General features: G+C 51.9%; 6 protein-coding genes across 6 annotated transcripts; 3 read left to right on the forward strand and 3 right to left on the reverse strand.

Moving 5' to 3' along the window:
- J4E82_000116 (uncharacterized protein) lies at positions 1-704 on the forward strand (the record flags this gene model as incomplete). The annotated part of the gene is made up of 2 exons (XM_051726439.1): positions 1-606; positions 666-704. 2 exons carry the CDS (start codon positions 1-3, stop codon positions 702-704), a joined length of 645 nt encoding a protein of 214 aa, XP_051593621.1.
- A 1,000-nt stretch (positions 705-1,704) lies between these two features.
- Positions 1,705-3,613, reverse strand: J4E82_000117 (uncharacterized protein; the record flags this gene model as incomplete). Its single annotated transcript, XM_051726440.1, has 3 exons — positions 1,705-3,045; positions 3,100-3,289; positions 3,435-3,613. 3 exons carry the CDS (start codon positions 3,611-3,613, stop codon positions 1,705-1,707), a joined length of 1,710 nt encoding a protein of 569 aa, XP_051593622.1.
- A 3,653-nt stretch (positions 3,614-7,266) lies between these two features.
- J4E82_000118 (uncharacterized protein) lies at positions 7,267-8,340 on the reverse strand (the record flags this gene model as incomplete). The annotated part of the gene is made up of 1 exon (XM_051726441.1): positions 7,267-8,340. One exon carries the CDS (start codon positions 8,338-8,340, stop codon positions 7,267-7,269), a length of 1,074 nt encoding a protein of 357 aa, XP_051593623.1.
- Positions 8,341-9,234: 894 nt separating this feature from the next.
- On the reverse strand, positions 9,235-10,742 carry J4E82_000119 (uncharacterized protein; the record flags this gene model as incomplete). Its single annotated transcript, XM_051726442.1, has 3 exons — positions 9,235-9,605; positions 9,657-10,458; positions 10,542-10,742. 3 exons carry the CDS (start codon positions 10,740-10,742, stop codon positions 9,235-9,237), a joined length of 1,374 nt encoding a protein of 457 aa, XP_051593624.1.
- Positions 10,743-11,261: 519 nt separating this feature from the next.
- On the forward strand, positions 11,262-12,124 carry J4E82_000120 (uncharacterized protein; the record flags this gene model as incomplete). The annotated part of the gene is made up of 2 exons (XM_051726443.1): positions 11,262-11,502; positions 11,553-12,124. The coding sequence occupies 2 exons, from the start codon at positions 11,262-11,264 to the stop codon at positions 12,122-12,124; spliced, it is 813 nt and encodes a 270-aa protein (XP_051593625.1).
- Positions 12,125-13,089: 965 nt separating this feature from the next.
- Positions 13,090-14,130, forward strand: J4E82_000121 (uncharacterized protein; the record flags this gene model as incomplete). Its single annotated transcript, XM_051726444.1, has 1 exon — positions 13,090-14,130. The coding sequence occupies one exon, from the start codon at positions 13,090-13,092 to the stop codon at positions 14,128-14,130; it is 1,041 nt and encodes a 346-aa protein (XP_051593626.1).
- Between the last annotated feature and the right edge of the window lie 37 nt (positions 14,131-14,167).

Consider the following 14,167-nt stretch of genomic DNA (forward strand, 5'->3'; position numbering starts at 1 on the left):
ATGAAAATGCGCATCGCATCCACACTGCACATTGCGGCTCTGTTCGCTTTACCCTTTGTTTCAGCTCAAGACAACGATAGCGCCTCAATCGCATCCCCCAGTGTGGGCAACAACGACTGCCCCAAGATTGCACCTGGGCCGGTGAGCTTCAGCTATCTGGCGGGGCTTTTCACGCCTCAGACTCTCCCTGATCCAATTGCGACGGAATCTGTTCGTCAGACCCTGGCGCTCTATGCGCTCGCCATCGATGGTCGCAACTACGAAGTGTTGAGAAAGGTGTTCACTACTGACGCCCGTGCCAACTACTCTGACCCCATCGGTGTACTGAATGGTGTACAAGCCATCATTGACAACCTGGCGCCCGGTCTGAACAACTTTGTCTCCACTCAGCATCACCTCGGCACGCAACTGATTCACATCTGCAGTCTTACCAGCGCTGTGTCCGTTACATACTTCCAGGCTACGCACTACTTCACCCCCTACACCGGCGTTGCGAACCCTGTAGACAATAGCAAGGTCTTGATCGACAAGGCTCAGTATCAAGACACGTGGGCCAGGCAGAAGGATGGAAGCTGGAAGATCACCAACCGTAACTTGGTGCGGATGGTACGTTCCACGCTTTATGTTCGCGACCGTTTCGCCTTTGCTGACTGCATAACAAATAGGGACCTGCCACACTCGACGGCGGCTTTCCGACTTCGTAATTTGTATTAGTATGTGTAGATCAAAATGTCAAATCCAGCAGACAAGGGGACCACACAGTTTTGAGCCAAAATAATCTACGGCAATAAGCTTCTCTGCTGCTCGTAAGTGAATCGTCACTAGGCTCTTTGAGTTTGGCATAAGCCGAATTCCCTACCTTAGTTGGTCGTTTTGCTGTGCAGGAGGTAGGCCCATGAGTACTGTGTAATTACCGACCGCTTGCACAAACAAATCACCCAGGGATCGTCGAGGGGCAGTGACTCTGAGCTTCGTAGCCGGAAAGCACAAAGAAATGTACGTCACCGATCCACCTTTACTCAACGACATCATATACATTTGAGGGTAGGGTTACTTTGCTATTCACGTAGTCTGCCAGTGTGTGTATAGTTCAATGTGAGCACCATAATGAGGATACCGCATTGCTGGTGATTAGTAGGTAGTAAAGTCTGGGCATTGACGACCTCGGTATGCTCGAGAAAATTGACCCTGAAAGTAGCTAGAGGCAGCGGAGCTACCCGACAACGCCTACTGAGCCAGCTAGGTCGGAGATGAAAGTAAAGCAGATTGCTGCTCGGAGTCCATGAGTCGGGGGCTACCTGACTATACATATTTACCGAACTCTAGATGACTCGGTTGCCGCTTCTCCTGACTTGGCAGGCAGGACGCGCGCATCTTCGGCTTGCGAGACCAGACATCCGGTATCCACGACCGTGCGATGACAGACACGGGTCAGTCCGACCACGCGCCCCTTATTGCTCGAGTGAACTCTGACACATGATTCTTCTGTCATCTCACAAGTCGGCCTAAGAAGATCGCATGGGAGAAACATGCACAAAGAGTAGAATATGCAAATATCGTGTATATTGCTCGTAGTGTTCTTGATGTAGCCTCTTTTTCGCTAACTATGCACATTACAAAGGAGATAAGGTCTATAAGTCTAACACATCATCATGAAGCTGATACACACCAGCAAAAGGAAACTAGATTCCGCGCCTGCGCGTACTAATGCAACCCGCTCTCACCAGTCTCAGCCATGTGGTTCTGGCATTCGACCATGATCTTGACCATCTGCGAGATCTGCTCCAAGCGACTGATGACGACCTTGTTGCCCTCAACAAAGCCGTAGCAGTTGTACTTGACACCAGTCTTGGAGGAAAATTCGCGGACGAGCTCCTGGCCTCGGCGGAGGTTGTGGCGCGGCACACGAGGAAAGAGATGGTGGACGGCCTGGAACTGTAGACCGCCGTGGAACCAGTCCAGCCACGGTGGGCAGTCGACGTCCATGGTGGTTCGCATTTGTCGTTGAGGGAAAGACTCATTGGGTCCGAGATCCGAGGTGGGCATGCCCCAGTGAGAGAGGGTGATTTGTACGTGCAAGACCATGGTAACCATGTGCGAGACGATGACGAATCCGACACGAATCGGCCATGTAGGCAGTGTGATCCAGACAAGAAGGTAGCCGAAGAGGTACCAGTAGCAGCACATGAAGAGAATTTCGACATGTCGTGTCCACCATGCTGCGCCTAGTTGCGCAGCTCGCGGAGAGACTAGATGCAACCAGCCTAGGAAGTACAAGTTGAAACGAGCAAAGGCCATGATGGGGTAGTACAGGTACTTTTGGTAGGGGACCATAACATCGCACGCTGCATCCCATACAAACTGGAAGTTGTAGAAGGAGGACAGAATGGATTTGATGTAAGTAGGAGAGGTGGAGAACAAGGGGATGTTCTGGATATCGGGGTCGTGCTCAGGCATGTTGGTGACGAGGTGGTGCACATTGTGGCTGGACTTCCACCAGCCGATACTAAGACCGCAGCAAAAGTCTGCAATGAAGGCACCGATAAGTGTGTCTGCGACAAAGTTGCCAGTGATTCCACGGTGGCCGGCGTCGTGTGCTGTGAACATGATTTGCTGCCAGAAAAGACCAAGGAAGACGGCAGAGGTCATGTACCACTTGATGTAGAGGAAACCGCCAAAAGCAGCGAAAAGAAGACCGTATCGGATCGACTCTTTGGCATACTCGGAGTAGCGACATTGGTACAGGCCTTCGTCCTTGAACTGCTGGTGAAGTAAACGGTAGTTTTGGACAATGGCCTTTTGCGTCTCGACGTCGAGCGAAGGGTTGTCGCGGAGGCCCTCTTCTATCTCCCTCTCTTCTTGCTCAATGGCATACTGCTCCCTGTGCCTCTTCTTCTCCTCTGCGGCGGTGATGACGGGCGTCTCAGCCTCATCTTCGCTCTGGATAAGAGGGAGCTTCTCGGGATCACTTGCCGGACGGCTGCTGGAGCGGTAGACGCAAGTATCGGGCTTTCCGATCAGCTTCTTGCTGATGATGGCGGCAGCCTTGGTTCATGTTAGTAAGGGCAAATGGTGCTCGGGAGTGTGGGGTAGACCCACGGATCCTAGGTCGACGCTCCTCCCGCGACGAGACTTTTCGGATTCTGGCGCCGCGGCCAATCGTTTTCTCTCCTTGAGATTTATGTAGTAATCGGGGGAGCGAATTGGAGGCTCGAAGTTGGCCCAGGGCAGCTGTACACGACCGATGCGATGCTTTGTCATCATAAGCAGGGCCTTATTGGTGTGGTAGCTGTTGTTAGGTCAGTATGAGGTCAAGCTGGTGTGCTTACCCAGCGCTTCCGCAGACATCCGGCGACATGGTATAGGCGGACTTTGCCTTTTAGGGTAGAGTTGGTAGGGCTGGAGTAGATTTAGGCTCGTCCCGCATTACATACATATTGATCTCGTCTGTCGCATCTCTTCCGACCATGTGCAGGATAGCGAGACGACCACCCGGATGCCTATCGATCCATTCTCCGAGATGCAGGACGTAGCCCTCGTGGATCACAATCGGCTCGCCCTGGGCAATCTGGCGCTCGATCTCTGCGGGCGCGATTATTCGGTGTCGCGACATGATGATTGCTCGGGCTGGTTGTGAGAGGGGAGGGATGGCGGCGGCGTGTTAATCAGCGGGAAGCAGGATATATACGAAAGACAGGAGCACGGCAGAGGGAATACCTACTGGCACCGAACCTGGGTACTTTTTGGGGAGATTTCCCGCCTACGCCGTGTGCACGGTTCACGGGCCTGGCAAAATCTTGGAGCGTTTGCTTGCGAAGGGGGCGGAGCTGTTCAGGTACGTCACGTCTGTCTCTGGTGGCACGCATACGCACGCGAGAAGCGCGGAGGAGCCAACGACTGGAAGGCCAGCCAGGGGAGCTCGCAACGGTACCGCACAGTGGGCCGCCCTAAGGCCTGTAGCTCGCAATCCATCCGCCATTGTGCTCGCGCCTAGCCCAGCTGGTTCAAGCCCCGCGAGCGCCTGAGGGAGACGGGAGATCAATCTCGCAGCGCACCGTATAGATTAGCGGCGTCGCTGCACGAAGAATAGGGGAGTGGGTAACGGCTTCCTTTGCTCCAGCTGCCCACGGGCCCCTTCTAGGCAGGTGTAACGCAGGACCATCCTCACAATGCACGCCAAGCCCTTGGGTCCGCCACGAAACGAAGAGCCGAAGGCCCAGATTGGCGCTGCAAACGGCGTAGCGTGGACCCTGAGAGACCCCTTCTGCCCTTGCGGGACTGTCGCCCCGCAACAGGGAACGCCTCTGAGTGGCCATGGGCGCCTGGACGCGGACCCGCCAATGGGGCCTCGCTCTCGCCTGCCTGTCTCGAGACCCTTTTCTTGCCCTCTCTCCCTCTCATCTCTGCAGTCGGCCCTGCCCTCTCCACACCACCCTCGAACCATCTCAGGGAGCTGGCTATCGGTCCATGTGCGACACAACCAGCGCCGTCACCACTCTACAGCGGGTGACACGCTTGGCACAGCGCCACCGCGTGCTGTGCGCCTGAGCGCGGCCAACGGCCCATCGGTCCCGATTGTCTCAAGCGCGTATCCGTAAAAGCAGTCTCGAGAGCGCACCTAGATCGTATTGCGTATCGATCCCCATGCGCTATATCACCACGCTCCACATGTCTGCGCCGCGCGTACTCGCAACAATCACCCCCCGTACGCAGCTAGCAGTGCACATCAAACGTGCTGTGTGCTTTTCTACAGTAACAGCTCCAGTGCCCCCCTTCCACGTGCTTTTCCAATTACGACTCCTGGCCCCTCCTGCAATGGCTCGCCGCCTGCATGCATGCCCCTCCCTTTATTCACACCCAATCCCGCTTTCATTCTCAGTCTCCTCAGCGCGTCACCTACTCGTTATGTCACCGTAGTTGACCATTTCCATACCCCCGTGTACGAATACGTCGACGAAAAGGTTCTGACCGCCTGCCGTGTTGCGTCAGCATGGGCGTCATCGTCGTCGGGCACCATGAAGAGACCGACCCCGATTGTTGAGTTACCGGTTGCACCAGGTACAATCTAGATGGAACAGAGTCAGCTTACCGCCGAAGAACGACAACCGCAACATGATCGCCTATAACCCCTCATAAAACCTGAAGATTTGCTGAGCTTACTGCTCGGGCATGACACTAGGCGCCGAGATACCAGGGTTCAGTCAGTCATTGTAAACCTACAAGCCTTCAACAGCGCATGGTGGGCTGGGACACAATCACTCATCAACAGCCAGCAATGCGTCTGCCGAACGACCCGTAACTACGCTTATCAACATATCCGACCTCTGCTTCCGCGCCTCCCACAGCGACCTCAGCACTGTCTTGCAACAATACAAAGCAGAGGCTGCAGCCCACGAGTCCACCGTTGACGAGATGCTCAATTTGTGGCTTGGGAGCCATCCTAGTCGAGCCTGGAAGAGAAGCATTGAACGTAGACGCTGAGCCACATCAATAGAGATGGTCGGACATGTGACTATCCAAGTACGCATCCAATCTTGAACGTGAAACCACGAAGAAGCTTTTTCCGCAGGGTAAGTGTTGTTTTGGCAACAGTGAACGTTTCGGACAACAATACGTGCAGCGCGCCGAACACCGTCAAGGCCATAAAAAAGCTAGGGGCACAACACAGAGCCCGAGTTTTATGGTACAACAAACCATTCGCCCGCCCACGTGGTGAACCGTCATCAACCAATGTAATAAGCTTTGCGGCGCAACACAGCTGCAAAAGCAAGGCGAGTGCCGGAAAAGAAGTCATTGAAACAAATGTGACATCATAGAGGGGCTGATTAGAACATTGACGAAGCTCAGTTGATTTTGAGTACAGTTTGGCTGCATGCTGAACTCCGTTCGGACTCTAGTCCGACTGGTCATGAAACTAGCTCGACTGACCATGAAAGTACACAATAGCTCATCGGACTATGACCACGAAGTAAACTGGCCATGACCAAAATTTCATTCGAGCATGCGAGAAGCTCATTGGGCTGGAAGCCAAAACCGGAGGTCTAGGCTCTCGAGGTCAGTGCTCGCTCGGCTAATGAATGAGCCACCTTGACTAGACTTGAACCGATAATGACCATCAGTCCATCTGACCATGAGCACAAGTCAGCCCAGCTACCTTTTCCAGTCTGAACATGAGCGGGTTACCAACTCGTGTGCAGGTGCAATTGGCCCCGTGTTGGCTAACCACCGCTAAGCCACGACCATGTGAGAGACTCCTTCAGCATGTCTATTCTACTAGGCAATTGTATTATCTGAAGGCTTCGGTGTTCGCGGTGGACAAAGCTCGTGGCGCAATCTTAGGACGATAAGAATTGGAACGCAAGCTTTCCTTTTATGTACATGGTGCTGAAGATGCGCGATATTTGGTTAATGAGATTGGTGGCGTGCAGTTCTTTGCCGTTAAAAAGATCTCGAGTCATGCCGCTGTCTGCCGAGTGAAGTTTGTTGTTCAAGTCATCCATGGCAACATATAGCGGTTCGGAAGGTCATCTCACTAGCTGAGGCAGCTTGCTATAGCTGGGACATTTCAATTCAGACACTAAGATGGTGCTTCGATGTAGAAGTCACGGAATTGCTGCGTTGCTTCTACTGCACGGACTATGTCCAGTGCTCTATACTGCAAGATCTACCCTGTTGCGAACCCTGTCTATACGTCTTAGTACGACTCGCTGTACCCGGGTATGGAGTCTAAATCTCCTGTCTTGCGCGAGACTGCAGAACTTGTCATTCAAACCACTTCCCAATCTATATCAGTACTACCATGAGCTTGGGTCTTCGAACAGCTCACTTGCAGGATGCAAGAACTTGTACAGGCTCTTAAAAGCCTGTACAAGGCTACACAGAGCGTCGTTAAGCGCCTCCGTTGGACGTGTTGTTTTCTTCGTCTATGGCTTCTCAATCAGCAGACATGAGCTCCCGTTTGTCATCAAAGTGCACTATTGGATGTTGGCTTAGCTCGTCGACGAACCTCATGACGCCGGTGTCGTCCTCAGATGGCCCTAACATAAGAGCAGACAGCGTATGTGTTGTCATAGATCAGGCTCATACGACAAATTTGTCTACCAGGCTCAGCTATAGCGTCTTGAGTGATGGATATGGCATCAATCCATAATGACACGATCTGTGCGAATTGCGTGAGATGAACATCCGCTCGTTACACAATGAGACACAGGGATACTAGGCAAGATTTCAAAAGATGCTTAAGATCTGTGGCATAAGAAGACACGATCAACCAACAAAACCATTGTATGCTACGAAGCCGTCTCCATATGTACCCAAGCATGAACGTCGAACACTCTCCTCAAATGGTACCCAACCGTTTGCGCCAAACTTTCTCAACAACTCAATGGATCTCTGGAAATCCACAGTGGTACTCGGAATCCTTTTCCCAGGTTCGTCGGCTGGAAACATACGGTCCGGTGCTAGATTTCGGAACACACGGAGGAAGCTGTTGTAGTTGAAAGGAAAGGCAAAACCAAACAACCGCTCGCTATTGACCTCGTCAAATATGAGCGCCGCAAGATGCAACTTTGCAATGTCTTCAACATCGACTTGCCATTGTGGACTATCATCCCGCAGCTTTGCTACGTATTCCTCTTCGGAAGGATGGTCAAAGGCGTCACGCACCCAACGCGCGGTGCTTCCTGCGCCTGCAACACTGAGAGGCTGTAATATGATGCCAGACGTGTAGTTTGGAAGTACAGTGTTGAAGACGAAGCTCGGTTTTTGTTCTCGCACAAAAGCCCAAGCTGCACGCTCGCATGCAACTTTCGAGGCGGCATACACAGCGTAAGCACGCTCAGGATGGTACGGTGGTGGTGCCCAGGCTTCGTCTAAAATACCGTCGTTCCATGAACTTGAGTTGACATGTCTTGCCTCGTCCACCAAAGGTTTAGTTGCTGCATTACTGCTCGAGGTGTAGACAAACCTCTTGATGGTCGGTGTCGAATGAGCTTCCTCCAGTATCGCCTTGATGCCATTGACGCACCCTGTAATGACAACATTAGGGTCGGGACTGAAGCTCAAATCAGACGCGACGTGGGCGACGCCTTCACAATCAGCGAGAAGATCTTTGAAGGCTCCTGGCAATTTCATGTCTGCGACTATGACAGTTTCGAAGGAATCTTCTGCCTGATCGTGACGCGTTCGGTAGATGGAATGCATCATTTCTGCCTCATCCTGATTCCGTACGGCGCCTCGGACGCGATACCCGGCCCGAAGTAGATGATCTGCCACATGGGAGCCGATGAGACCGCTGATGCCAGTGACAAATACTCGACTTCCGGCGGTGATAATTGTCATGGCGCGAATGATTTTGGGCAATACAGCTCGAAGGAATAATAAAGCTGTCTTTGAGAAATCCCTGTTACGTGCTTGTTCACACGATCGTCCCCGGGCCGTCCTAACGGTTGCCGCTTCTTCCACCAATCATATTGCGGCTACACTGAAGCCACATATCCTCTCAGATCCATCAACAATACCATGCATGCCGACATCATTTCCACCTCTTCGATCTCTTGTGCGCGCCATGGTCTCTCATTTCAACCTTGATCGACGACTTCCACGTGCTCGACATTCTTCCTCCAAGGGTTGAACGTGCATCAAAATAGGCTAGCAAATTGATGTTGGCATCGAGCAGCCACAATATTGAAAGCCAATTCGTTCCAGGGGTCATGGCCAGGCTTGAAGGACGTTCAGGGTACTGAGAGTCCGCACCCATCTGTTTCCTCAACAACGAACCGTGTGGCTGCTCGGCCTCTCCTCCAGTCAGTTTCTTTTTCCTACCATTAGCCTCCAACCCATAGGCGTACTTTTCTACCATCGCCAACGGCTTTTCGCTCACAAATGTAGGCTCGGTTTGATGAAACTTGTTCCTATTGTTGCGTCAATGCCAGTGTTACTGCTCACACTTTGTATCCGTCTTGCTGGAATGCCGAAGATCGTAACGCTACAGTCATTCTACTCATCGCAGTGATACATGACAAAGGCTTCCACTGGACTTTCCAACGCATAGAAGTAACAAGATCATTTGTTGATCAGCGTTCGTGTCAATAGAACATGTATTAGTGTACGTTCGAAGACTGTACCACAAGCGGAATGACTACAGCGAATAACCGTTCGCCATCCTCATCTGCCATAACGAGAACCCAATTGCCCTCCCATTCGTCTCACATCATATCATAGCGACGCCTGTTTCTACAATTCCTCCTTGTCCTCCTCCTCGACCTCGGTATCCTTGATAGGATCCCTCTCTGCATCGCGAATTGCCTTTTCGAACTCTTCCGCTTCCTTAGGGCTGTTTGCAAACAAATGGTCCTTGACAAGCCTTTGCGGTGTCTCACCAAGCCACTGGAACAAGCTGAAATCCTGGTACTTGTCCGTACGGAAGATTTCCAGCACCTCGACGTCTTCGTCATCGGAGAGATTCTCGATGAAGTGTCCCATGTTACGGGGAATGACACCAACATCACCGGCTTGGAAGTCAAAAGTACGTGCTGTACCTTTGGCGGCGAAGATAGTCACACGGGCGCGGCCAGCGATGAAGAACGACCATTCGTCTGCATTAGCTGTGGAAATGAGTTAGTGAGACGTCAGGCATAAGTGGGTAAGTGACTTACGATGCCAATGCATCTCACGGATCGCGCCAGGTTGAATACTCAGGTGTGCTGCAGCGACAGTCTTGGAGATGGGAAAGTTTGTCGAATCAGTAATGCGGACTTGACCACCAGTTGTGTTAACGGGCTCCTGAGCCAGCATCTTGTGGGTGAACTGGATCTTGGACTTCTTGTATCCTTTACCCTTGCTTGGTACCTCGTCGTCAATGGAACCAGGCTCTGAGCCTTTGAAAATGTACTTCTCGCTCTCGGGGATGGCCTTGAAGACTTCTGGCGATACGCGGAAGTTCTCACCCAAGACTGACTTGGGTGTGAGTCGCATCCAGTCGGTAAGCAGAAATGTGGAGTCTTCAGAGAAGTTGCCGTCGTCAAAGACCAGTAGGAACTCGGTACCGTTGGGACTAAGACCTTGCAGGGAGTGAGGGTGACCAGAGGGGAAGTACCAGAGGTCACCCTTCTCCAAGTCGTCGACGAAGGAGCCACCCTCGGGGTCGAGAGCAGTAATGCGGACTTTGCCTTCAAGGACATAGGCCCATTCAGCTTCCTTGTGCCAATGAAGCTCACGGATGACACCTTCTTCGAGACGCATGTTGACACCGGCTAGCTCTTTGCTAGTACCCAGCTCGCGAACGGTCGTCTCACGTGTCCAGCCGCCTTCTTCGATACGGATATGCGAATCGGCGAAAGACCAGCGCATGTTGGGGATTGCGCCATGATCGGTGCTGGGTGGGCGGACAAGATCCGGGTTCTGTCGTTCGCGGGCGCGGTTACGAGGTCCTAACACACTCGCACCGTCACCATTGCGCTGCAGAGTTGGTTAGTGTGTGGGTTCTCTATAGGCTTGATGTTTGTTGTTCTGCGGAACAAGCATCTCAGTGTCGAACTCACGTATGGCAGTGGTTGAAGCTTGTCGCCTTGGGAGTCAATCTTCTTGTCGAAGGGGTCATTGTTGCCAGGCTTGTATGGATTGAAGACCTTGTTGGGCCCAGCGTGGTGTCGCGCACTACCAGGGAGTGGTTGTTGTTGCTCCAAAGGCGCTGCAACAGCACCACATACGCCAAGCGCGACAAGCAACGACGGAAAATGCATGATTGCTTCAATTGACTTGGAATGCAGAAGCTGAAAAGGAATCACAGCGTCAAGTCGTTGTCGACGCGGCAGACGTCGCCCTTTTGACGTGCCGCGTGCATTGCGCGTCGTCCAATGCCGTGTTCCGATGACGACAGATGCAGCCATTATTATTTATGATGCTTGCTTGACACTAAACCATCACTTGGTCCTTCCCGCGGCATCTCCGCTCGTCAATCACCATTTTTCCACGCACCATACCCACTGAAAACCGTTTCCCCGCACACCAAACGCATTGCAAAGCCACATCAGGAAGGTGTACCAGCCACATTTCCTGAGCTATCCTGCGATTTCCGTTGCCAGCATCCAAAGCTTGACTGAAGCTTGAGTCCAAGTGCCTGTCGATCTGCACGCTGGCACGCGTCTTCCCGGTTACGCTGGCGCGAAAATCTGCACCCCGCTCCAATTGACATAACTACCGGCCTTCGCAACCCTCCCAGGATTCGACAGCACGACCTCCTCTCCCTCGCGCCTGCAACCATGAGCAGCAGAAACGCCACACGCAGCAGCGCAGACGAAGAAACGCCGCTTCTCGGCCGAAATGGCTCCACCGGCGGAAAGTCGGATAACATGGGGACTGTGCAGCGGTTCAAACGGCACATGAACTGCGATGTCACCAAGAACTGGGCAGACCTTGTTTTGTTGTTTTGCTACATTATTACGGGCCTACTGGATAGCTCGGCTGTCTTCATATGGGGCTCTTTCGTGAGCATGCAGACGGGTGAGTAAGACGCGCCATCTTTCATGAACCAGAAGCTTACCAATAAACAGGTAATACCGTCTATCTTGGACTGGGTGTTGTTGCACCATCTGAGGGCATTCGTTGGATCAAGGCCCTAACGTCCATTACTGCATTCTGTGCGGGCTCGTTTTGTTTCGCGCGCTTTCATCGTTACTTCTCGCCTGCCAAGAGATGGGTGCTCATTGTTTCATATTCTTTCCAGATGCTGCTTATCGCCGTAGCGGCATTGATCGCGACGGTCGGAAAGGATACCAAGGAAGGCCTTCATTGGCAGATGCTTGTCCCACTTGCTTCGGTTGCTTTCCAGTCCAGTGGACAAGCGGTTACGTCGCGCGCCTTGAAGTACAATGGTCTCACTAGTGTTGTGCTCACCAGTAACTATTGCGATCTGTTTTCCGATCCGCAGTTGTTCAAGCTGTCGAACGTGGAGCGTAACAGGAGAATTGGTGCACCAGCGATGCTGCTTCTGGGAGCTTGCATTGGTGGTCTATATGCCCACAGTAGTGTAGGCCTTGCAGGTGCCTTGTGGACTGCTTGTGGGTTGAAACTGCTTGCAGTTTTTGCCTGGGTTTTTTGGCCGTCGGAAATTTTGGAGGAGTAAAATTCGGGCCTGACAAGAATTCAACTGGGTCCTGTTAGCCAGTCCCAACCATGGTACGAACGCCTGCACAAATTATACCCTACAATACTCTCCAATGTATACATAATCACCTACTTTGATCGTTCTGCAATTGTCATAACCGCAAGTCTTCTTGAATTACGTCTTGGTTATCCCTTCTTCTCTCAGATACCCTGTCTACGCTCTGAAATGAAGCCCAACAATGCAGGTTGCCCCGAACTTGTCAAGACCTGTGAAGACCAATTGCTGCTCAAGCCAGAGGTCTAGGAATTCGCTGGTTCTCAAAGCTGCCTTGCAGAAGCCACAGTAATAGCGTTTGGTATAGAAGGAGTCACTCAGCATTTCCAGTATCGGAATGTTTTCAGCACGGAGCAGAATGAGCTTGGAGTTGTGGTACTAAGACCCAGTACAAAACCATTTTGTTCCATTCTTGACTTGTATTCCTTCTATTACTATCACATCATCAAGGTTCTTGCTATCCAGACACGTGACCTATGAAGAGGTAGAGTTACGCGTCACGCGAATGATTCTACCAGAGACGTATCCAGTCGTCTAAACGTCTGATGGAGCACCTGAGAAACTACCTACAACTACTAACATCTGATACAATGATTCGGCAACTGCTTTCGAATAAGTGAGCGAATTCACCTGTACTCGGGTGGACTCGGGCTAATTTTCACAGAATACTCAACATCGTGAGTGAAAGTAGAGACGAAACGCAAATCCGTCACCACGCGCTTACAATGGCGGCCTAGAGCCTGGAACTACGCGCCACCGAGGCGTCTGTAGTCTCGCGTATTGTCACCACAACCCAGACATGCTCTCACCTGACACCGCAATATCGACGCAAATGGCTCTGTCCTTGATCCACCGCAACTTCTCACTTCTGACACAACTAAAACACGCGAAGCGCACATCTCCAGGCACATCAATTGCAATCACCAACGATGTCACTCAATCCGTTGAAGAGGTCCTTCGACACCATGATGGCCATGTTGAAGGTGAAGGAATTGTCAGAAGATGCCATCATGACGACCGATTCTCCCTCTCAAAGCTTCATGAGTACAGACTCTGGCGCAATGGACATCGACAATGAGAACGATCCGAAATACAGTGGCCGCGACGTCCATCGCCTTTCGTCATCTCATTTGGGAACGCAGTCTACTCAACATGTCAACACTTTCATCGTAGATCAACATGGCAGTCACGACTCCACCAGCACCACAGGCCAAACGCTGAACACCTTTCAATATTTCGCCGACCTGCCTTCCAAGGTACGCTTATTGATCTGGTCCTTCGCCGCTCCAGCAGCACGGACTCGTTTCCTCGAACTACACACCTATAACACCATTGACCACACCCCTCGCCTCCGCTATATACCTCCACTTCCGCCTCTCTTCTCCACAAACCAGGAAGCCAGGAGCTTCAGTATCGCACATGAAGGTGGAGAGATCGTTACTTTTACGTCAAGCACCTTCACCGATTTGTTGTCTTTTCACGGACGGAAAATTGGCGAACCAGAAGATGAAGAAGAGGAGGAAAAAGGATTCTATTTCAATTTCAACCTGGATATTATCTGGTTGAGTGTTAGATTTACAGCCGCATGTAACACTACCGAGACACTTCGTCTCACGACGCTATCTTCCATCCTTCCACCTACCACTCTATCGCGCATTCGACGTCTCCTAATCTCATACTCTGGAATCGACTCATATGCTCTGATCGGCCCTCTATTACGCCCATATTCACATCTCACGACGCTGTATCTGTGTATGAACGACGAGCGAGTTCGAGAGAATGTGAAAACGTTGCTGATGAAGGGTATACCGGCCAAGGGGGCGATGGCGGACAAGTTGAGAAGCATGATTGAGCAGGCTGAAGCTGAGGAGACGGACGATGAGGAGGAAAGTGAGGAAAATGAGAAGGAGCGGCTGGCGGTGAGGCAGTGGAGGAGGGTACTCGAAGTGGATACAAAACTAGGCGAGTAGTTAAGCTGGAGTAGTCTTGGAGCTTTACGCCAGTTGG

This window comes from Alternaria postmessia (genome assembly GCF_024291825.1).
Source record: "Alternaria postmessia strain BMP 2775 chromosome Unknown scaffold_1, whole genome shotgun sequence".
NCBI classification, from domain to species: Eukaryota; Fungi; Ascomycota; class Dothideomycetes; order Pleosporales; family Pleosporaceae; genus Alternaria; species Alternaria postmessia.